General features: G+C 42.5%; 2 protein-coding genes across 2 annotated transcripts in view; one reads left to right on the plus strand and one right to left on the minus strand.

Annotated features, from left to right (window-relative positions):
• The window catches only part of GRTP1 (growth hormone regulated TBC protein 1), a 55,057-nt gene extending 36,853 nt beyond the window's left edge, over window positions 1-18,204 (plus strand). Inside the window, exons 6-8 of the mRNA XM_034758126.1 lie at window positions 8,545-8,717; window positions 9,641-9,826; window positions 17,729-18,204. Coding sequence (XP_034614017.1) covers window positions 8,545-8,717; window positions 9,641-9,826; window positions 17,729-17,833 — 464 coding nt within the window. The 3' untranslated portion in view covers window positions 17,834-18,204. The remainder of the gene's footprint in view (window positions 1-8,544; window positions 8,718-9,640; window positions 9,827-17,728) is intronic.
• A 3,651-nt stretch (window positions 18,205-21,855) lies between these two features.
• Window positions 21,856-24,791, minus strand: part of LAMP1 (lysosomal associated membrane protein 1) — a 35,130-nt gene continuing 32,194 nt past the window's right edge. Inside the window, exons 7-9 of the mRNA XM_034758129.1 lie at window positions 24,216-24,285; window positions 23,857-24,027; window positions 21,856-22,869 (exon numbers count right to left, since the gene is read on the minus strand). Coding sequence (XP_034614020.1) covers window positions 22,730-22,869; window positions 23,857-24,027; window positions 24,216-24,285 — 381 coding nt within the window. The 3' untranslated portion in view covers window positions 21,856-22,729. The remainder of the gene's footprint in view (window positions 22,870-23,856; window positions 24,028-24,215; window positions 24,286-24,791) is intronic.

A 24,791-nucleotide genomic window follows, 5' to 3' on the forward strand; every position in this document is an offset into this window, starting at 1 on the left:
AGCTAAATATGAGTCAACAGTGTGATGCTGTTGCAAAAAAAGCAAACATGATTCTGGGATGTATTAACAGGTGTGTTGTGAGCAAGACACGAGAAGTCATTCTTCTGCTCTACTCTGCTCTGGTTAGGCCTCAGCTGGAGTATTGTGTCCAGTTCTGGGCGCCGCATTTTAAAAAAGATGTGGAGAAATTGGAAAGGGTCCAAAGAAGAGCAACAAGTATGATTAAAGGTCTTGAGAACATGACCTATGAAGGAAGGCTGAAAGAACTGGGTTTGTTTAGTTTGGAAAAGAGAAGACTGAGAGGGGACATGATAGCAGTTTTCAGGTATCTAAAAGGGTGTCATAAGGAGGAGGGAGAGAACTTGTTCACCTTAGCCTCTAAGGATAGAACCAGAAACAATGGGTTTAAACTGCAGCAAGGGAGGTCTAGGTTGGACATTAGGAAAAAGTTCCTAACTGTCAGGGTGGTTAAACACTGGAACAAATTGCCTAGGGAGGTTGTGGAATCTCCGTCTCTGGAGATATTTAAGAGTAGGTTAGATAAATGTCTATCAGGGATGGTCTAGACAGTATTTGGTCCTGCCATGCGGGCAGGGGACTGGACTCGATGACCTCTCGAGGTCCCTTCCAGTCCTATAATCTATGAATCTAGGGAGAAATGGCTAATTTAGTTCATGTAGTCTCAGTCTTAGTCTCAGTACTGCCAATCCCAAATGCTCAAAAATGAGTTAATCCCCCCCTCCATGAGATTCTTAAAAATCATGAGACTGTTTAAATATAACAAACTTTGGGTTCTTTTTATTTGCCTTCCAGGTTTTAAGCCTTTCAGGTGCATTCAGGTCATTATTTTCAAGCTTGTCTCCACAACCCAGAGAGTTAGAAACTTACTTAAAAAAGAAAATCTCAGCTGTGATGATTTTATCACGGAATCACACATCTTCAAGACCTGGGGCTTTAAGTAAAACCCCAAATATTGCCACATGAGTTGACAACTTTTAAGTCTTCCTCCTCCCCTTCCTGTTGTGATTCTCCCACTTCCTCTCAAACATGATGGTGTTGGAGTATTACTTATTCAGCTCCCATGCAGCTGATCAGGGAGTAGAACGTTGCTGTGCCATATTGGGCAAAGCAGGCCATGGATTGCCAACCAGAGAGCTGCAGTGAGTGAGCGAGCCATGTAGGAGCTGCATGAGCAAGATTAATAGATTTTTAAGGCCAAGAGGTACTATTTCGTCATCTAGTCTGACTCCGCACAGAACGCAGGCTGTAGAACTTCACCCAGTGATTCTTCCATCAAACCTATAACTTCTATTTGAGCTATGAGGTATCTTTTTAGAAAGGAAAGTTTCTCAATGCCAGGTTGTTAAAGTAATGGATCACAATCTTCAGTAACATGTAATCCTATCCACTTTAAAGCAGTTACGTATAAAAATGTAAACTCGAGGGATCTTATTCTTTTCATTACATAAAAAGTAACTCATTTATTTCCACTACTTCTGCCAATTACTGCCTCCTGCTAATTCTCTCTGACACCAAGTGCTTCCCTGGATCCCAGAATATGGAGTGCAGGGAAATCCAGCCTCAAACAGCAGCCCCTACCTGCACCAAGCAGCCTTCTTTCAGTGTTGCAGAGGCAGCCCCAGCTCCAATCTCACCTGTTCTGGTAAGGCAGGGACTATGCATGTATGTATGTATTTATATAATATAAAAAGGGGGGTCAGGTACTAAATACAGACTCATCTAATGTTTTGGAATGATAGACACAACTTTTTAATTTTGAGATGATCCTGTCCATTTTGGGATGGGTGGCAAGTCCTGCATGTACCGACCGCACCCTCAGTAAAACAGATCGGACACACCCAAAACCAGGGCTGGAGAGTGTGGATATAACAATATTGGACAATCGGGACAATGAATTTCAGTAATGGACATTTTAGAGAAACGTTCAGTGTCAGAGGAGAAGGGCAAGAGCCTTTCTTGTTTCTTCAAGTACCTGTTAAAGCAAATTATTCTCATTTGCAACACTTCTCTGCCTTTCCCGTTTGAACCCTTTTAGGTTAGGCCTGGGTGCTGACATCTTTGAGAAGCCAGCTAGCTGATGGGTGAATTGAAAATTGTTACATTTAACAAAGAGCTCATTTAATCTTTCTTGTTTTTGTTATGATAGAATTTAGGAGTCTGTTACTAGTTAACATACAGACTAGAATAAACATTAGAAAGTGACCTGAATGACTTGTAATCTTTGTCTTTGATTTTTATCGTTCTGACAAGTAATTTGGTGGTAATAAACACAGAAGTAATCAGTAATACTTTACAGATCCCTTTCTGAATCTAGTAATTGGTAGTTTGTAGTAGTAGTTTTTCGAAGTAACTTTCATAGTCCTACCCATGCAAAGGTTTGGAAACAGAGGTGGTCTATTGTGGTGGATTGCTACACAAAACTAAAGAAATATATTAAGTCTTAGTTCAAGGACTAAAAATCAGGCTCGTGCTTAGCACCTCTGTGGTTTGTGACTCTGACATATGGCATATAGTCTTAAAATACTGTTCTGAGCACCTTATGCATCAGATTATCTGCTAATCACACATCAGGGCTCTTTTCAAATAGCTCAGTATCCCAAAATGTGGTAGCTTTTTTCCCCTTTGTCATGAACATAGTAAAAATATTCTTGTGAACAAAATCTTTTAAGGTCTTCTGCAAAACCTGATTTTAATTCCTTAATTACTTCATGGATCAAAACTATGCCACATAGCTGGACGTGTCTTCTCCCAGTCTCGGGGTGATATGTACATCTGAAATAATGATCAGAAATTATGTAGGGTATGCAACAGAACTACAATACTGTCACAGGTGTTGGCTACTGCCTCAAATTCCGAACTTGAGTGACGCCTCAAAGCTCCTGTGATGTGTATGTGTTTGGAATATACATGTAGTAGTTTAAACACCTGTAACGTTTCTGTGTGGAAACTTTGTATTCTTTGCAACCATGTCCACAACAGTTTTGAATTCATATCAAGTTACTTTTTGGAGTAGCATTCTCTCTCTCGTTCTCTCTCTCACTGACACACACACACACACACACACACACACTCTCTCTCTCTCTCTCTCTCTCTCTCTCTCTCTCTCTCTCTTAGTGATTTAAGGATATAAAAGTTTTATATGTAGTGCTTTTTATTTTTGGATCTTCTTCTTAATCTATTTCTAACTGAGAACAAGGTCATAGAGTCCTTACAATCTTTATCCTTATTTCCTGCAAATCTCATTACTGCTCTATAGCACTAGCAGGCAATTCCATCTTCAGCAACTTTGTATTGGACACATTACTTGTAGGATTCAAGCAGACACAAATGATTATGACAGGGACAGATGAAATACAATTTAAAGCAGCTTTCCACTGTTTTATAAATTCTTAACTGGACTAGAACACTTTGCAATTAAAAAAATTTTTTTTTGATAGTTCATCAAACCCCAGGATTAACACAACAACTTAAAAAAAAAATAGCTTGGGACCATCCCTTGTTTAGTGATCTCTCTCTCTCTCAAATGTATGTCTAAATACACATACCAGCATCATATAGTAATGGTAAAATGTGTGGGAAGTTTGTGAAAATGGTTTCAACATTTTTTTATTACTCATAAAAATCTTTATCCTGAGAAGTGATGAGCCCCACAACTCCAATGGAGCGACGGGAACTCAGCAGTTCTCAAGATCAGTACTTTATATCTTTGATTAAGAACAGATGCTGCATTAAGTGGATGGCTCTGTGTTTGATCACTGTGAATGAAGTGAACTTGGGTGCCGTCTTGACAGTTGGGAGCACTATACTACATCATAACTTTAAGATTAGCAGCTTCCGATGGTGGTTGCAAGTCAAACAGTCAGTAAAAATTACCTAAATTAGTAATGAGATACCTGCAGTAAGTAATGAAAAGAGAGAAGCTATTAGACAAAATGGGGAAAGAGTTGGCTAAGAGCTGTTTAACCTGAAGGTATTAAAATCAAATTGGCCTACCACAGCTCACCCTAGAGTACTACTAGTATTTGCAGTGTTGGAACCATGAACTCCTGGAGGACAGGTGAGGTCCCAGAGGGCTGGAAAAAAGGGTAAACATCATGTTTGTATTTTAAGACAAGTTGGGAGAATGAATTGCAGATCAGTAAATTTAACTTCAAACAAAGTAAATTCCGAGAATTGTTAATAAAGTGATGAATTTGTCAGCACCTAAAGGGGAAATGTTGAAAAATAATGGGCAACATTATCTGGTAAATTTTTACCATGCAACTTACTTTCTTTCATGTGAAAATTTAGTGGATAAAGAACCCAGATGGCCTAGTATGTCTTTGTCTTCTGAAGACCTATCAAGATTAATTCTCCTAGTGAAATTACACCATATGTTAATTTAAAAAAAAATCTAATATAGTATAATTAGTGCTGGTATCAAATTGGGAGGAGATTTTGACTGAGGTCCATTCTGGTCATTTGCTAATCAATATTTTTGTAAACTACTTATAGGGCAAGTAAGAGAGTATGCTAAAGAAATTTGGAAGTATAAAGCTAGGAAGAATTTCAAATACTTTGGAGTACAATATGGAAGGATAATAAACTTTAAAAAGAGTTTAACATCAATTACATTGGTTATGGGTGTAAATAAATTATTCTTACAGGAAGGAATAAGATGATATATAATGGGGTAATATGGGTAGTAGTACACAGAAGGATTAAATATTGTAGTGAGTGCTATATTGATGTTTTATTATTATTTGTCAAAATAGTAGTGGGGTGGTGGTGGTGCAGAAAGACAGATGCTATATTGCCTTTTATAAATAGTAGTGCCCTGCTTATAAATGGTAATTTGGCTTTCATTGAAATACTGTTTAGTTTCATGTATTACTTTTTTTCCTTAAGACTTGGAGAGAGTTCAGAGAGAAGCAGCAAATTATAGAAGGTTTGGAAAATAAGGCACATGGGGAAAAGTTAAGAGAAATGGATAAGAGACAGAACTATTAAAAAGCATGTGATGGGATGTTTACAGAAAAGGCCAGGGATGAATTCTCATTAGTAAACCATGCCAAAATAGGAGAGCAATTTAGGTTAAATATTGGAATTTTTATAACCATGAAAACAGTTAAGCACTGAAACAAGCTGCAGAGAGGTTGGAAAATCATCTTCACTGTGGTGAGACTAGATGCCCATCTGTCAAAGATGGCATGGACAATGAGATTAATCCTGCTGTGATGCAAAAGGTCATTTGGGTCACAGAAGACCTGCTAGAGGTCCTCTGTGACCCAAATGATTCTGTGAAAACTGAAGACCTTTTGTATGGAGCATCTGTGGCTGCATAGTCCAGTCTACTCTGTGGTCGCTAAAGTTCACCTATAGAATTTAGGCTTTACTGTGACAAACTGCTGATTCTTTTAATGCCATATCTTTTTAGAATTAGAATGTTAACATCCAAAGCAGGGTGGATTTGATTTGATTTAAATCACTAGTCAGGAAGACTCAATATAATCATGGATTTCAACATAAAAGTTCATTCTTGTTGGTTGTTATAACCTTAATACATATTCTTCACAACTCGGAGATAGATGAGACCCAAACTGGGTCGTCTTTACAGCCTGCTGCCATTATAGATTTTCCCTTCTAGTGAGAGAATGGTATGGTAGATCTCAAATCAATGAAGGCTACACTCAGAAAGACCTCAAGACTTCTGGGATATGCTGCTCAAACAGTTTCACTTTTGTTTCTACTGTCTGTCCCTCCCTTCTCACATTTATCTCCAGACTTCTTCTCCTTGTCCAGATTTATTCCGCCCCCAACGATCTTCTATTCATTGAACTTTTTGAAACTTTGCCCTTTTAGAGAGAGGTAAGGGATTGCAGAGGGTCAATAGGGTTGAGGTCTGTTATTTCTCACCACTATATATTATTTATTTATTTAACAACATTTTTGCTGTTAACAAGCAAGTTATCTCTGGAGACACAAATCCACAGTTTGAGAACTGCAAAACTAAGCATCTCTGATGATATCTTCTAGACTGAGCACTGAGTCCCATTGGGTAGATAGAAAGATTAACCTAAATAATCTATACAGAAGCCCCTGGAACCCCATAAAATTGAGTCCCTAATCCAGGAACTATTGGAACTCATTTACAAAACTTTTCTTAAACATTACATGAATATATTGTCTCATACTATAGAATTAGAATTTATAATCCCTATTCCATGATGAGATATCTTTGAGCTATAATGTACCTTAATTAAAACTACCTTTAGATAGGTTTTTTCCTCAAAAAGCATTTTATCAAAAAAACCATTGATTTTTATCCACCCTGCATCAAAACTATATTTTCACCAACCTATTACATTTGTCATAAAAATCACTGTAAATGACTGAAAATCTATAGGTAGTTTTTTACATAAGGAACTTTCAGGAACACTTATGGGTTGTACTTGAATACTATGCTCCCAATTTTGAGATATAAAAAATAAATACCGTAGGCCCTCAGACTTCTAGTATGTGCTTTTCTTTTCTGTATTGGCTATAATATCCTGGAAAAGGCTTGATAATCTATGCTATAAGTCTGTTTAAAATTATGAATCTTTATTTTTTTCAGTTGTCTTGCAACTCTCTCTTCATTTTACATTTAATATTCCATTTCTGCTTATGAAGGCCAGCATGGAAACTGTTACATTAGGAACAACCAGGCTGCCCTAGTTAGAAAAGGAAGACACTGCTCAGCCATGTAGCACTGTTATGTAACAGTTTAGTTATAGTTTATAATATATTTTTAATCTAAACAAGGCTTCCCTGCAACTGTTTAATCAGCAGTTTTTAATTCAGACGACCCAGTAGCTGAGGAATGACTTATCTAATTTTACTCTGGCATTTCTAACAAGTTGGGTTGGTGGCCTGACACACTCACTGAGATCCTGACATTCCTTTTGTTGCAGTACCGGTACCATAAAGATTGAAAAGAGCAGCTGCTGTTGATTTCAGCATATCAGATGATCACACCCAATACATAGCAGAGAGCATGTAGAACTTCAGTACCACTACACTCTCCAGTGGTTAGAGTCTATTTAATGTTCCTGTATCTCAAACATGCTCAAAAAGAGAAGTTGCTTTGTGTTTAATTGCTTGGGGCGGGTTGCTTGTTTTCCTGCTTCCTTTTCCTATTGCTAAAGTGCTTATTTCTTTTCTTTGAAGTAGCATTTTTTAAATTCCTGGTTTACAGAAAACTAATGCTTCTGTACATTTAAGTGTTTTGATTTATTTTCTTTACCTATGTTCCAAGTCACAAAAGTTGCAAACGAGTCAGAGAAGCATAAAACAAGAAGGAAGAGAATTGTTGTATTGGCTATTTGTCTGTGATAAGACTTGATGCTTCTTGCATTCCTTTTTACTCCACTCTGGCAGCTGGAATTTTCAGAGGGGTCCATATACATCTTACTGACTGTTTTGTTTTAGTACTCAGAGCTTTCCTATGGCTGATCCTCGAGTGGAGACTGAAGGGATGTATATAGTAGCAATAATGCACATGGATAAAGCTTTCTGCAGGAGCAGGTGAATTTTGGGTGAGAAGGAAGAAACCATAGATTACAAATAAAGGGCTAGAGTCCGAAAGGTTATGTGTTGTGCTTTGTAGTGCCATGAGAGTGGTTCTGGAAGTTGGATATGAGAAATGTAGAGAGAATTATTATTGGGTTGCAAGCAGGGGAGGGTGAGGTTGCTTGTGTAAGTCTTTGTAAAGTGCCTAGCACACATTTTAAACTTAATAATTAATAATAAAAAAATCTCCATTATAATTTGCTATTCTAGAATTCAGTTTTCTGCAGGCTAGTGGGTTTTTCTCCCCCTTATTGCTTCATTTTTACTTAAATCATCTCTGTCCTTGTCCTGTGTGTTTGGGAGTCTTGGCAGAGACCAACAAAAATGACATGAAGACTTAACTCTCAATCCTCTTATCCCATGAAGATGTAAGGGAAGGCACAGTGAGATGCTTGCATTACCAGTTGGTGCGCTTGTTTTGTGCTATGAGTGAATAATACTAATAACTGAGGTCTTGTCAGACTCGTGCCTACGAACACTAACTCTTTTTAACAGAATATACACACGTATGTGTCTGCATATGTGCGCACAGGCTTTTTTAGGTTTCTAGTTTAGATAGGGGTAGCTACCACCCCCCAAATTGGCTTTAGCTGCTCCTTCTGCTTGGATTGGAAATGATCAGCTGTGGCTGGGGTTACAAAAACATTTAGCAAAGCTGAGAAATGAACTGTTAAGGAGTTGGGATAGGGAGGTGGTTGTGGCAGACTTGCAGGAAGTAATTTTTTTTGGGGGGGGGGGGGGGATCAGAAGTTGATGAGCCAAGGATGCAAATACCCTTGTTCCTCAGTGTAATTTATTTAACTTGTGCTCAGGGCTCAAATGGTTAAAGTGATTTATAACTTCAGTACCTTAAACTTTACAGGAAATTCACAAATTAATGTTATGGAGTTTTCAAACTGGTCTCTGACAAATTTTTGTTTTCTTCCTCTAAAGATTATTATAGTCCAGCAATGATGGGGTTGAAGACCGATCAGGAGGTCCTTGGAGAACTTGTGAGAAAGAAAGTTCCAGCAGTGGCAGAGTTAATGGATAGACATGGTGTCATGTGGACTCTGATAGTGTCACGCTGGTTTATATGCTTGTTTATTGACATTCTTCCAGTAGAGGTAAGTATAACTTGAAGATATTTTAATATACGTGAGTGGAGAACAGGGGAGTTATGTGCAGTATTTTTTAAAAATGTCATATGTCCCTCAGGTTACCTGTGTGGTATTCTCCTGCCTGAACGCATAGAGCTCTGTGAGAGAGAAACTAACAGGAAATGAAACAATGGCAAAGATAAGGGGTTATAATAAGGTATACCAAGAGTCCCCAGGAAACAATAGGGGTACCATTAATTAGGGGAATACCCCTTGCTTGGCTCCACTACTCTGGCAAGCTTTATTCTTTCCGACCAAAAACCCAGGGAGCATCAAGGAGACGCACGCAGATAGAGCATGCTGCGAACAGGACAGTCTGCTTCCCCCAGCTGAGGGGAATTTACCAAAGCTGGCAAGGAAAGATTTAGGATTAGTTAAGAGGATATATGCCATATAGACCCTTTGCTCTGTGAGCTATGCAGCTTCGGGTGAATGAATAAATAATGCTTTGTTTTGAAGAAGCTGGTTTTGAGTCGCATCCGAAGAAGTGGGCTGTAGTCCACGAAAGCTTATGCTCTAATAAATTTGTTAGTCTCTAAGGTGCCACAAGTACTCCTGTTCTTCTTTTTAATCAACCCCTGTTGCGGGTTCCTGGAGGAATCACAGGTACCAAACCCAGTGGGTCTGTTGGGCTAATAAGGTGTGGAAATGGGCTACAGCTCAGCGATCCAGTCTAGAAGTAGTTAGACTGGGTTTCCACCCAGAGTGAGGTACAGCAAGCCAGTCCTCTGACCTGAGGGGTGTATTGGAGGAGGGACAAAAAGGGGTTTAAGGTGTGATTTGCCTGGTAACTGATATGTTAGATCATTATCCCACTGATAATGCCTTAATAATCATTACTGACTACAAATCAGCAAGGTAACCTTTCTAACAGCTTTCTTCTTCTACAGACTGTTCTCCGAATTTGGGACTGCTTATTCTATGAGGGATCGAAAATCATCTTTCGTGTGGTCTTAGCATTAATTAAGCAACACCAAGCTTTTATTTTGGAAGCCACAAATCTCCCCGACATTTGTGATAAGTTTAAGCAGATCACCAGAGGGACATTTGTAACAGAGTGCCACACCTTTATGCAGGTAAGTGTTTCCAGTTTACAGTGCAGAACAGGTAAAAGCTATGAAACCAAATAGACTTTGAAGGGCCCAAAAGGTGACTAAAATTTGAGAGTTGCATCCATGTGCATTTTCAAAAGGCTGAACAGCACTTCTGGTATAAACGAACTTTGTACTTGGCAATGTACTTGTCTTAAACTTTAAGAAGCTATTTCAAAGAAATGACCTATAAACCTATATGTAACCAATCATTCATTTACATCACCTGCATTCTACTAAATGGCACTTTGTGCCAATGTGAGCAGGACAAATATGGATGGCAAACCCCCCAAACAATTCAGTAAATTGTGGGTTGATTCTGTTTTGATTTCTGTAAATATTCCAAGCAAATGAGTTTTCAGTGGTGAATTTTAAGTGACTGCTCCAGAATGATCAAAGAGAAATTTTTATTTTTTTCCACAAGCATTCACACCAGCAATGAGATTCCAAGAATACACTTAGTCAAGGCACAAAACCATAGCACCACATGGTCTGTCCATTCAAAATGTCTGGCGTTTAGATCGTAAAATCTCACAACAAACTGCTCATATGCTGCAGGCCAAGGATTATTCTTGGAAATTATTGTCAATGTAAGTCAGGCGTGCCCAGAGCTTTGGATTTACAGTTTTATAGAAGACTGAAACCTGAGTGAAGCAAATTATCTCCAATAACAGAGATGCCACACAATTTTTTTTTAAATCATGAATGAGAAGAGGTTTGTTATGACTTTTACTCACCTCTTCTGTCAATCTCTCTGGGTACACTAATTACATCCTACCAATTTACGTATGTCCCCAGAACAATTCTGTATTTAAGACAGAGTTCAGAGCCCAATGCCCAATTCCCTTCCCAATTTTGCCACAGACTTCCCTTGGACAAGTCACTTAAACTGTTTCTTGGTTTTCCCATCTGTAAAAATGGGGACAACAAAGATTAATTTATTTGTGTTTGTGAGGCACTTGGATAACGTGCTGATAAGCACCACAGAAATGCTCATAAATAAATACAACTTAGTTTTTAAGGAAGCGAAAGACCAGAATCTAAATGAAAGTTCCTGAGTCGTTCACTGACTCCCACAAACACTTTTGTCCAGCAATACTGCAGAAGAATCTTGTTAAAAACATTGCTGTGGTCAAGTGATATTAGCAGCCTTTCCAGCTGCCTTGAGCATATCACTGCAGAGAGAGGTACAAGCACATGTCAGTATTGAAATATTTTTTGTCCTTTTACCCCCTCTTCATTGGTAACTGTATAGATTTCAATAGAGGAATATTAGACCCTGTGTTTGGAGGGCACCCTGGAGTGGGTGATCTAAGGAAAGCTACCTCATCGTCCTTACTATTGCTGTAGGAAAAATTAGCCATGTTGCTGTTTGTGTCAAGTCTGTCCTCTGGAGTTGCTTATTTAGTTGGGACGAACTGGCTCTTAAGACACTAGAATTGCCTATGAATATTTAAATTAGGCCTTCGCACTGCCATTGTCACATGAGTGCTTGGATTTTTCAGTAATGTAGACCCTGCGGTAATGGATTCAGTGATAGTTCAATGCTTTAAATATATTTGTATGATTGTGCACATTACATTCCACTTTAGGGGGGTGTGTGTGTGCCCACTGCACTCAAGTGAGAGACTTTCACCAGCAGTACCACTAGGTGGCGCATGCACCCCCGTTCTCCTCATATGCCCTGCTGAGAGCATAAAAGGAGCATGTCCACCGCCTCCCTCTCACTTCCTTCTTATCGCCCATGGCAAGAGTCTGAGCTCCCCAGTGCTTTGCTAACAGTTCATCTAGCTTTCTAGGAATCTTTCTGTTTATACTTCTGTTTATACCAGTTGTTTATACTAGTGTTAGTTTAGTTAGTTCTTAGTTTTAGTTTAGCTAGTTTAGTTTTAGACTACATCCTGGGAGTTTATTGTGAAGAAACCCATGGATTTCAAACCTTGCGCCATATGCAGGGCTGTGTTCCCTGTTATGGATAGACACAAAAGATGCTTAGGGGGAGGGCATGTAAGGGACAAATGCCCAATTTGTACCTCCCTCCCCAGTAGAATGACAAAGCAGAGACACTGCCATTTAAAAGTCCATCTGATGAAGGAGGCCATGACATCTGTGCATCCAACGTCCGAACCAGACCCTGACTATGAACAGACGGACTCCGAATCTCTTAAAAGTGCTCCTCCTCTGCCAGGGGAACCTTACTGCGGATGAACTCGGGCTAAATGATCATGAGAAGTTGCTCTGGAGATGTCCAGGCTATCTGCTAAACAGCAGGAAAGATTCTACTAGGACCAAAGATTCTACTAGGACCAAAGATTCTACTATGCCAAAAGTGGAAGAGATTTTCTGTTTGGGTGCGATCTCAGCACCCATCACCCCATTGCATGGATGCTAGTCATATACTAGATAACTTCAAATGTAGTAAGTATCTGGCATTTCAATTAGCTCTGTAAGAGTTTTACTTAGTGTCCTTATCTGTGGTTCATCCACCATTACAGGGTTTTTTGTTTTTGTTTTGTTTGTTTTTTTCCCTTGTCCTCTGTGTCCATATTTTTGATAGGTTTAGTCAATGTCTACCTTCTAGTATCTCACCCAGTACCAGCATGGGGTCTTAACCTTGTCCTATCCAAATTAATGGGTTTCCCCATCTGAAACCATGGTGGCTATGTCACTCTCTCTGTCATCTATGGAAATTGCATTCTAGTGGCAGTTATTTCTGCCGCAAGTGTTTTGGAGTTGGAAGCTCTGCCAGCCTTTTATAAGGATAAGGTTTCTCTCAGGCCACATCCTAAGTTCATGCCAAAGGTGATGTCAGCTTTCCACATGAACCAATCTATTCAGTTTCTGGTCAAATATGAGATGGCGCACCTTCAAAAGGCCTGCTTTGAGCCCGACGATGGTTTGGTCGGGCCCTGGACCTGCCCGGGCAGAGGTTGGGAAGGCTTGTGCCTGCCATTCCTGCCCCTTCTCCTATAAAAGCCCTGCCTTGGCCGAGGGGGATAGGAGCGCTGCTGCTATTGCTGAGGCTTAAAATGTTTTTGTTGGGCTGGGGGGTGTGCATACCCCGTGATTTCATAGTAGCCCTAGAATCTTTTCCGCTATGCAGCCTGGAGTCTGTTTGCTCTGCAAACAGGCCTGCCCCATCAAAAGGCAGGTCCTGCATGGTCTGTTGAACTCGGGCAGGAGTCCCGAGGCCTGTAGCCATGAGCTACGCCTCATGGTGATACCAGAGGACAAGTTGCGCACCGCTGAGTCCGCAGTGTCCAGTGAGGCCTGTAAAGAGGTCTGTGCCACCGCCTTACCCTCCTCAACTATTACTCCAAACACCTCCCTGGACTTTATTGGCACCAGATCCTTAAATTTCAGCATCGAGTTCCAGGAGTTGAAGCTGTATCGACTCAGAATTGCCTGCTGGTTAGCAATCCTGAGTGGCAGACCCCCCGTGGAGTACATTTTGCACCCGAACGAATCCAGGTGCTTGGCGTCTTTTCACTTAGGTGTTGGGGCTTGTTGCTCCTGCCCCTCTCTCTCATTTACCACAGCCACCACCCATGAGCAGGGCTACGGGTGTGTGAAGAGGTATTTGTACCCCTTAAAGGGGATGAAATACTTCCTCTTCACACCCTTTGCAGTGGGTTGGATGGAGGCCGGGGTCTGCCAAATGGTGTTTGCGTTGGCCAGTATAGTTTTAATGAGGGGTAGAGCCACCCTCGACAGGCCTTCCGGGGCCAAGATGTCAACCATAGGGTCCTCCGACTCCTCCACCTCCTCCGTCTGCAGGCCCATATTTTGCATCACCCTGCGGAGGTGGTTCTGGTAGGCATGGCTGTCTATGGGGGACAGCCCCGAGGCGGAGGTGCCTGCAACCGCCTCGTTGGTGGAGGATGACGAGGAGGCTAATGGGGGAACAGGGTCCTCCTGACCCTCTTGGTCCCCAGGGGCCTTCTGTCCTGACTCTTACAGGGCCAACCACCCCTGGGTCTGGCTCGGGCACTGGGGTTGGCTCCAGCGGAGGTAGTGTGACTGGCACCTCCTCAGCACCTCTATGAGTGGGGTGACTGGCCGATGCCTCCGGCACCTTTGGTTCGGAGACTGCCAAACGGGAATCCTTGGAGTGGGGGCCCTGGGCCTGGTAGAACGCCCATGGGGTCCAAAACGGCCACTGTGCTAGTCCCTGCTACTGTGCAGGCCACGGCCTTGCCCCCACGTCAGGCCTTCCACGATCCAACGGGTGCGGCCCCGCTCCAATTATCTGGACTCTGCCTCCGAGTCTAAAGATGGGATTGGAACCGCGATGGTAGTGCCGAGCGGTGCCACGAGGCTGGGGAGCAGTGCCGCGAGCAGGGTCTGCGTGGGGACGTGGACCTGTGGGACGACTGGTGCCGTGAGCGGGACCTGCTGGGCGACGGAGATTGGCATGAGGATCAGTGTCCTGATTAGGAGCACTGGAGCAACCTGGACTGGTGCCGCAAGTGCAACAGGTGCCGCGAGTCTGGTCAGTGCCACAAGTCCGAGTTATATCTTGCCTCCACCGGCGGTGCTGAAGGACAAGGCATTGAGACGGTGGCACATGTTGTGGTACCGGAGGCTTGGCTTGAAGGACCGGGGACCGTGGTGCTGTCATGGCAATGAGGTCCCTTGCAGCCTCAAAGGTGTCTAGGGTGGACAGTAGTTCCACCTCCTCAATCACCTGGCTCGGGGAGTCCAATGGCACCGGACCCGACTGTCCCCCTTGCAGGGCCAAAGTTGGCATTGCTGGCTCCGAAGTTCTCGGCACTGGGTTGCTCCTCCCTGGGACGTGCCCCATTGGCTGGCTCTGAAGGGGTGGATCTCGGAGTTGGAGATCTGCTCCTTTCCTGCTGGTGGTGCCGCTTCTGAGCCGGGGAATGGGACCGGTGCTGGGCCGTTCCCACCGGTGAGTGGCGGTAACGCTGGTTTCTCCCACAGTCCTTCCGTGGTGCCGCTTCTGCCACTGCCACGGGGGCAATGCGCATCGATGAGCTTGGTGCCGGGTCTTGCTGCGCCGATGCGGGTTGCGGTCTAAGTGCCTCCTCCATAAGAAGCTGCTTGAGGTGAAAGTCTCACTCCTTTTTTGTTCTGGGGCGAAATCCTTTACAAATCCTGCACTTGTCTGCTTGGTGTGCTTCCCCCAGGCACTTTACACAAGCGTTGTGGGGGTCCCCATCAGCATGGGCTTGTTACCGGATTTGAACCCCTGGGACTTAAGCATACCCTGAGTCCCCAAGGGGAGAATGCAGTTGGGGTGGAGGGGCAAACTCCATTCCAACAGCTACCTGTTGTAACAACAGAAAACTATTTAAACTAAACTTGACTAGACTAGGGATAATAACTCTAAACTACACTAAACTGAAAGGCTGGGGAAACGAGGAGAGCTTGCTATGCAAGTCACTGCAGTTCCAACGACCATCACTGATGGTAAGAAAGAACTGAAGAGGCGCTGGGTCAGCAGGGTCATGTATTGAGCGCCATGGAGGTGCCATTCCAGGGGGTTCCACAGCCGATCCAATGGATGCTGGTAGGGGAAAAACTTTCCGACGACTGTGCATACGGCACGCACACACCTAATTGGAATTGCTATGAACAATCACTCGAAGGAGAAGAAGAATGGCTTATTCTACCAGAGCTCAGTTTGCTTCTTCAGCCTTCCTGAGTAATGTACCCATTACAGGCATCTGCATATCAGCAACATGGTTGTCTTTGGACTCTTTTTCAAGACATTATCCCATCACTCAAGCCTCTTGAGACAATGCCAGCTTTGGTAAGTTAGTGCTGCAGTCTCTCTTCCAATGATCTGAAATCCCACCACCTGTTTAGGTGACTTTGTAACTTCCCAAAGTGAATATATATGTGCACAATACACCAAAAATGGTTACTTACCTGTATAGTAACTGTTGTTCTTTGAGATGTGTTGTGCACATACACCTTCCACAACCCTCCCTCCTTTCCCACTATTTTGTCCAGTGTTTCACAGGGGTGGGAAGGAACAAACTCCCCCCTCTTATGCTCTTGGCTGGGTGCATGAGAAGAACAGGGGCGTATGTGCCACCTACTGGTACTGCTGGCAAAAGTCTGTGACTTGAGTGCATTGGGTACACAACTAAAGTGGAACGTATACACACAACACATCTCAAAGAACAAGAGTTACTGCAGAGGAGTAACGGTTTTTTATTTTGAGGTATAATGCCATACAAATGTCCTCACCATGGCGCTGAACAAAACTTGCAGCATGGTTTTTAAAGTTTACTTAGAGTTCATAGCTCAATTCTGTGGGCTTCTCATTTTTCCTTCTCCCTATTCAAAACAGGTAACTGTTTCTAAAGGAATACAGTGCCATATCTGTGGCAAGCTTATAAATGACCCGTTTGAACAGTTTGAAGGCTGATGTGGGCTCTGAGACAAAAATTTTGATGTTATTTAATACGTTTAAGCCAGCTCATGTTTGACTACTGTGTCTTTAGCGCTCACAATGCAGTTGAAGCAACAACTGTTGTGTATGTTTGCTAGCATATGAAATATTATTTCTGTCTAGAATCATGTTATGCCCCTTCTGTAACAATGTCTTTGCATAACACTTTCCTAAAAGTATAGTTTAGGGCAGGAGTAAATGTCGTGTTTTATAGTAAAAATGGGGTAGAAACGCCATAGTGAAAAGATCTAAATTGAACCACGGTGCCCAGATTACTGTTTATTTTTACATAAAATGGATTTGGTTTTATTTAAAGTTTGGCTTTGGTGAATTTAGATACATGTTCAAAAATCAAATGCACAGCTACCAGTTGGGGAATAATTGCTTGGGTAGTAGTACTGCTGAAAAGGGCCTGGGCGTTATAGTGGATCACACTGATATGAAGCAACAATGTGCGACAGTTGTGAAAAAGGCTAATATCATTAGGAGTGTTGTATGTAAGACATGGGAAGTAATTGTCCCACTCTACTTGCCCTGATGAGGCCTCAGCTGGAGTACTGTGTCCCGTTCTGGGTGCCACACTTAAGGAAAGATGTGGACAAATTGGAGATAGTCCAGAGGAGAGCGACAAAAATGATATAAGATTTAGAAAACCTGGGCATGTTTAGTCTTGATTAAAGACTTAGGGGGGTCCTGATAAATCTTCAAATATGTTAAGGGCTGTTATAAAGAAGACATTGATCAATTGCTCTCCATGGCCACTGAATGTAGGACAGGAAGTAATGGGCTTAATCTGTAGCAAGAGAGATCTAGGTTAGATATTAGAAAGTTTTTCCTAACTGTACGGTAGTTAAACTCTGGATTAGTCTTCCAAGAAATTTTGTCATCACTGGAGGTTTTTTAGAATAGGTTGGACAAACACCTGTCCTGGGTGGTCTAGGTTCATTTGGCTCAGTGCAGGGGGCGGAACTTGTGGATCTCTTGAGGTCCCTTCCAGCCTGACACGTCTATGTTCAGTACTGAGCTACTCATTATAGAACCATCAAGAAACTTTATAGCGTATGGCAGAATTGCAATGTGTAAAATTAAGGACAACATAATATGGTTTCAGTTGGCTTATTGTCTTACTACGGAACGTATCTCAGAATTAACTACATTATTTGGAATTTTATTTTCACACTTACCTTGAATGTTGCCACTAATTAAGATCTTCTAGATAACTGAGTGGTTTGGAGTCAGGAGACTTAGGTTCTGTTCCTAACTCTGCAGCTGATAATACTTATCAGAGTGCTTTTGCAAGGTTGATCTATGGCTGAAGAGTCCTAAACAGTGCTATGTGCTGATATTTACATGAGGGACCTAAGCATTTCATTAGTGCTCCTTTCATCTGTAGGTGAAATCTAGGAAGACTTTAATACACTTGGTCTGGGATCATGTTTTTAACTAACTATTCTTTGTTTTAGAAAATATTTACAGAACCTGGAAGCTTGTCCATGGCAACAGTTAACAAACTTCGAGAGACTTGTAGAGCAAAGCTGGTTGCTCAGGGATCAGCCAACAATATTTAAACAGATGGATAGTTACCACAGAAATTAACACATTCCTCTACTTTCATTGCACTGACGGAAGCACAATTTCTAAACTTTCCATGAGTGTCAATTGACACTTGACCAATTTTTCCTGCCTTTCAAGTAAGTGTTGTAAACATTTTGTACTCTGTCAGTAAGCTGGGAACTTGAACCTTTTACAAATGGTTTAGAATATTATCAGAGTAGAATGTGACCAATGTGGGATAATTCTTTAAAAAGTCACTACCCTTGTTTTTCTTCAGGGCATTTTGTAATGTCTGAGTAAATAGCTGGATAGAGCTATATGTACAATTCTGTATATTAATCATAAAACCACAGCCATTTGTACAAAATAAATTCTATTTATTTGTCGAAATCTGTTTTATAGAGTTCAGTGTTGTTATACGTACTTTGGTATCTGACTCCCAGGGTCTGGCAGTGACAGGCCTTCTCAGAAAATGAACAGCCCCACTATCTCAGTCTTCCCTAATATGAACTGCTCTTAGCTGCTTATCTTACCTGTACTTGCCACTACATGTCTGCTCACTGCTTCCCTGTGGACTACCTTTCTTTCTTTTTTCTCACTCTTCCCTTGGTGCTGGCCTGCAATGTTGGCTGCTTCCTAGAAGCATTAAAAAACCTGAAAGTCTAGCACCAATACATACCAATGGAGCAGTGGCCTGATATTTTCACCAGACCATCAGGTGGAAGAGTGGGTAGGGGGGCTGAACAGATAAGAGGAAAGGGTGGGAGTGAAGGACAGGAGCACACAGGCAGGCATAGAGTGAAAATCTGAACTCAAGAATAAGATACAGAGAAGGAATAGCAGCCTGCACTCAACCCTGGTGCTGTTAGCTAGGGACTGCAGTCCCACCTCTAAGTCGCCGTAGGGGTAATTAATATATGGAGATATACATGTCTCATAGAGATGGAAGGGACCTTGAACGGTCATCGAGTCCAGCCTCCTGCCTTCACTAGCAGCACCAAGTACTGATTTTTGCCTCAGATCCCTAAGTGGCCCCCTCAAGGATTGAACTCACAACCCTGGGTTTAGCAGGCCAATGCTCAAACCACTGAGCTATCCCTCCTACCCCGTGCTTGGCCTTGGACGGGTTGGCAATAGCTACAAGGAGTTTTGTGGCTGCTCAAAAGGCATGGGTCCTATGGAGGTAGAATGCTAGTGCATGACGGACGTTGAGAGAGTGAAGGCTCCTGTCTGCATGGGAGGTGTGCAGTTTGGGACAGAAGATAGGGAGGTGAACAGACTGATTGAGATGGAACTCTGACACCATCTTTGGGAGGAACTTAGAGTGAAGCTGTAAGGAAACTTTATCCTTGTGGAATATGGGGGATGTGTGTGTGAGGGGGAGGGGGAGCACCTATCATAGCTGCTAGTTCGCTGGCCTGTCCAGCCGAGGTATGGCTACTAAGAACATTACCTTCATGGAGAGATGGGAGAGGGAGCACGTTGCTTGTGTCTCAAAGGGTGGCTTCGTGAGGGCAGGTAGAACAAGATTAAGGTCCCATGGGGTGTGGGTTTCAGTACTGCAGGGAAGGTATTGAGGATACCTTTCATAAAATGGGTGGTGGTAGGGTGCATAAAGACAGAGGAGCCATCAATTGCTGAGAGAAAGGCACTAAGTGCTGCCAGGTGGAGCTGTATAGAGCTGAGAGCTTGAGGAGGTTAGGTAGGGATATCTCAAACTGATGATAGTGATGACAGCGAGCCCAAGTGGTAAAATGTTTCCATTTAGCTCAATAGCAGGCCCTGATGGCTGCCCTCCTGCTTCGGGTAAAGATGTGTTGCATCGGGGTGGAGCATGTTCTGTCTACCCTCAAGCCCCATCCAAAACCAGGCTATGAGATGAAGAGGATCCGGATTGGGATGCTCAGATTGACTCTCCCCTGATCTTGTGGGAATGTTGTGCGGGCAGAGTCTCTGAGGAGGTCTGTGAACCAACACTGACTGGGCCAGAACAGGGCTATGAGTATTACAGCTCTCGGTCCTGGTGAATCTTGCAGAGGACTTGGAGGAGCAGAATGGGAGAGGGGGAAAGACATAGCAGAGGGCACCCATCCAGGATAGGAGAAGCATGTCACCTAAGTCCTCCTGTATGACTAGAGGTAACTTGCAGTTTTTGCGAGTGGTGAAGAGATCCCATGTGCGGAAGAGGTAGCGGAGAGTGACATCACTGAGTTCTCACTTGCAGTTGAGGGAAGGAGTCCTGCTGAGTGCGTCTGTCAGGGAATTGTGGGTGGCCAGGAGGTGCGTGGCTTGGAGAATCAAATGGTGTTTGATGCACCAGTTCCAAAGGTGGATGGACCCTGAACAGAGGAATGGAGCCTTGGTGTTGCCCTGTTTGTTGATGTGGACAATCAGTGCTATAGTGGCTGAGAGTAGTTGACTGTGCTGTGATTGGATCAGAGAAAGAAATGCCTGGCATGCTAAATGAACTGCCCACACTTCTAGGATGTTTGTGGATTTCAGCCTCTCACAGTGTACAGATGCCCTGTGCTATGTGATGGTCTGGGTAGCCCCCCCAATCCCACAAGGGAGGTGTCCGTTGTGATGGCCTGCAGGATGGGGGAGGTGAAGGAGGTGCTGACCAAACTTTGGAGGCGTCAGTTCACTAGGTGAGGGAAGCCAAAATTGTTTGGGTGACAATGACTTGCCTCCAGCTGGTCCATGTGGTGTCTGTAAAGGGAGAGGAATCACAATTGGAGGCAATGCGGGTGGAGACATGCATGCAGTGGCACATAGGTGCAGGCTGCCCTATGCCTGAGGAGGGAGAGGCAACAGCAGACTGCAGTGCAAGGGTTGTGGCATAAGTCCGTCACCTATGGCTATCAGTGTTGCAAAGCGGTTGGATGGGAGGCCCGTGCTGCAACTGAGTTGAGCCATGCCCTGAAGAAGTTGATCATCTGTGTAGGCATAAGCACTGACTGCTTGTTGATGCAGACCCCCAGAGAGGGCAGTAGAGCATGCAGAGTGACTGAGATGGAGTCCATGGGCTACAGAACCTCAGTTGCCCAGCCAGTATCTTTCAGACTTCATTTATAAAATAGGAGTTTCTAGTTGGCTCAAGCCCAACCTTGAACTGGGGAAGAATGAACAGCTTCCAACTCTGTAAAAAAAAAATTACACCCCTGTATGTATATATACACACACATACATTACACACAGGCCCAAGGGAGAACTGTGTGTTGCAAGACCTCAGCACCTGCTAGTACAACCTACTTGCTCCTGCTGCAGGCATCAGACTCCACTGAAAGAGGGATGGGCCTGCACAATTTGAGGATTTTATGCCCCACAGTAGAAGGAGAAATGCAGGCCAGTGATGCAACTCACTACATGCAAGCAGATCAGAGCTAGTTTTCACACATTGCCAGCCCTTCCCAAATGGTAAAGGATTCCATCTATGCAGTGGATACATCATCTCCTCTTAAATATTTCTGGCCACCTTCCTGCCAGAGAAAAATGTAGAAAGTCAAGCTAGTCTCAGATGCCCTCCAGTACTATACTACTCCTTGGAGTAATAATCCAGTCCTTTCAATGGTACTTAGCATAACAGTGGTGTGTGATCAGTCAGTTACAAATGCTAGTTTAGTTTGTGTAAACATGATGGGTATACTGAGGTTGAGGGTTTATGGGTATATGTACACTGCAAGGAGAAGTAGGACTAAAGCATGAGTAGGTATACCTGCTGTAGTTCTGGCTGCACGAGCTAGAACAAAAGTGTCAGTGAAGCTATGGTATCACAAACCTGGCAATGACCCTGACTATGTACAGGCATTGCTAGCCTGTGCTGAAGCCCATGCCACCACAGCTCCCCTGCTATTTTTAGCAAAGCTCAGCTGGCATGCTAGCCCAGGGTGTAATATCTCTAATGAAAGATTACACCTACTGCTAGAGTCTGACTATTTTAAAGTGAGTAGGGAGTGGTAGATAGAGCTTCACTCTTTGATCAGATGCTTTTTAAAAAAAAAACAAAGCAATGATGTGTAGAAAGGTATTGACACTATACAGAAAAATGTGTCTTTATTAGCATTGTTATAAGGCAATGCATACATAAGAACTGATCCTTAAGTGTACAACCCCAGCCATGTTTAAAGCAAGAGCAGCAGCAGATTAAATTGATCTTGTACATATCTGCAGTAACAGGATTGCCCTGGAACATCCACCAGAAGAGACTGAAATTAACTCCCCCCCCAAAAAAAGTAAATAAACACACCCATTTTATATTTTAAAAAGGGCCAGCTCTTAAGCTGGCAGAGCATCAAAAATATCAAATAGGGAATTGCCCAATTGTAAATATGAGTTCCTATAATGTTTCAATATTGCATTGTTCATACCCTGCAGATGCCAGGCATGCTGTGTTTAAAGCTCAGTAAAAAACCCATAGATTAGGGGGAGGGGGGGTGGACTACAGTGGCAGGGGAATTAATTTTTACATTTTGGTCGGTCAGTCATTACTTAAAAAGGTATCATCAGTAGAATTACTAGCTTCATCACAGGAGGGTAGTAGTACCAGCAGTGAAAGCTTCCCTTTGTTAGATTTAAATCGGAGTGAATGAATTAGCTACACACCAGTCTGGAATATTTCTAACTGACATTAAATTCATGCCAATTCAGAAAAGCACTCTTAGCTTGTTTCTAAGTAGGTAAATATTTAACCAGTTAGCAAAATTAAACACCAGAATTGGAGAGGTTATTCCTTCGTGCATAGTTAAATGCTGCAAGATCGATTCACATTTAATAAAGCAGAATTTAACAAGCATTTTGCAAGAAAGACTGTGCTCCCTTATAATAAGGAATCTCAGTGTAGGGGAAATTAATTAATCCCACTTCTTGCAACTGCTCTTCATCAACCCCTGGATTCATTTAAGTGCAAGTTATTAGATTGTTTGATATCCAGCATGGCTTCTCTTTCTGCCAATCAAATAAGCAATCAAGACAATCAGGACAAGTCCAGCAAGGGCTGCGCCAACAATTATAGGGATCACCATGTTATTTTCATCCAGCTGACATTCTTCCACTGTAGAGAGGAAAAAAATTCACATTAGGCACTGGCCCATTGATAGGAAAGGTACCAAACTCAGTTGATTTCCTGTTGGAAGATTCTACTCCTAGCATCCAGATGAATGCTAAACTTGAGCCAGTTAACTTTTAACTTGTGGCCTGGCAGCAACAATGGAAGGAGCTCCCTTACTATAGCTATTGTAAGTCAACTTGTTTTTCAAGATCATTCAGTAAAGAATGAATGATTGAACAGCTTGTTGTTTATCAAAAGGGTACACATACAATAGTAGATTTATATATACAAGTTTCCCCACACATTAATAGAGCCAATACTACAGGAGCCCACCAGCAGCTTCTCTTCTTAGCTACCCAAACTCCTCTCACCTACACCTTCCCTTGTGACTACAGCCATAGAGCTCACTTAACCAGATAGGAACTCAGCTTCTCAGATCTTTGCTCCTTTGGTACGATTGCCCAAGAGAACACTTGGTATGAAAGTGAAACTATAGATGCTCTAAAACTATTCTGACAGGTTTCAGAGTGGCAGCCATGTTAGTCTGTATCTGCAAAAAGAACAGGAGTACTTGTGGCACCTTAGAGACTAACACATTTATTAGTCCACGAAAGCTTATGCTCTAATAAATTTGTTAGTCTCTAAGGTGCCACAAGTACTCCTGTTCTTAAAACTATTCTGTGCACTACAATGGTGTGCTTCTGTCTTTATATGCACAATTTCAAGAAAAAACTTTGAATTTATTTATTTGTAATGCACTAGCCTTAATTCAGACAGACCACTAGCTGTACTTGTTGGTCTGAAATCACAGTTGTAATGAGGCATGCTGTGACTGTGAGCTTTTGACCGAGCTGAATTTATTGAACTGGCTACTAACTCTAAAGACTAGATTCTGAAAAGAATATTCAGATATGCTTAAATCAGTAAAACATGCAAGTTCATTAAAACCTTTCATGACACTTTAAACTGTAGATGTATGCAGTTTTTTACCTGCTCCAAATTTGTTTTCATCGATCTTGAAAACCTGGACCTGAACATCGAATACGTTGACAAAGACATGGTCTGTGACCCAAAGTTTCTCCTCTGCATTACACTTATAGGAGTTCCCCAGTTTAGCTCTCAGCTCACTCATGCTGCTGTTAACAGCTTCCAGCTTTGTTTCTGTGCAATGAAATGCGTTTGAGAAACAGAAGTTGCAAAGGTTAAGAAAATTCAAGTAGTTAAAAACAGAACCCACATTCGCTCCCCCACCCCGGGACTTCGCCCTCAGTATTAGTGTGCATGTATCTAGGCTCCCTTAGTATTTATAGGGCTAGTCTATGACTTTTTTATTTAACAAAAATCCTTACCTTTAGCTTCAGAAGGCAAAGTTGTGGTCACATCGACCCCGTGCAGGAAAAACTTATCAGTACTTGTATTCTTAAAAACAAAAACAAACAACCACAAAAGAGTTGGCATTCATACATAACGTTTTAGACCGTTGAAGTACAATGTAGTTCTACAATTGAAGAGTTTAATGCATCCTCACTAGAAGTGCTGAGGTCACAAAAAAAAAAAAAAAAAACCACACACCCACCCACCAAAAACCCAAGACATTCTAGAATATGAAACCAACTACAGTTTTAGGGGGGAAAAAAACCCCCACAATGGAGAGGGATTCAACTTAGGGAAGAATATGCCAGGTAAAGTGGTCACTGGTAGTCAGGCTAAAAATGCCTTGAGATTTTTTAAAGAGCTACCAAGTTAGCATTTGAAAATGGTAAACAAGACAAATACTCTCAACACCACAATCGCCTGCTGACCCAGGATGGTGGGATCTGTAGAATACAGTCAAGGACACAGCACAAGTGCTCACTGGAAGGCCTGAGCGCGCCAGGGTCTACATTAATGGCTTTAACTCAAGCCAACATCAATATTGTCAGCCT

Source organism: Trachemys scripta, chromosome 1 (assembly GCF_013100865.1).
Source record: "Trachemys scripta elegans isolate TJP31775 chromosome 1, CAS_Tse_1.0, whole genome shotgun sequence".
Taxonomy (NCBI): domain Eukaryota; kingdom Metazoa; phylum Chordata; order Testudines; family Emydidae; genus Trachemys; species Trachemys scripta.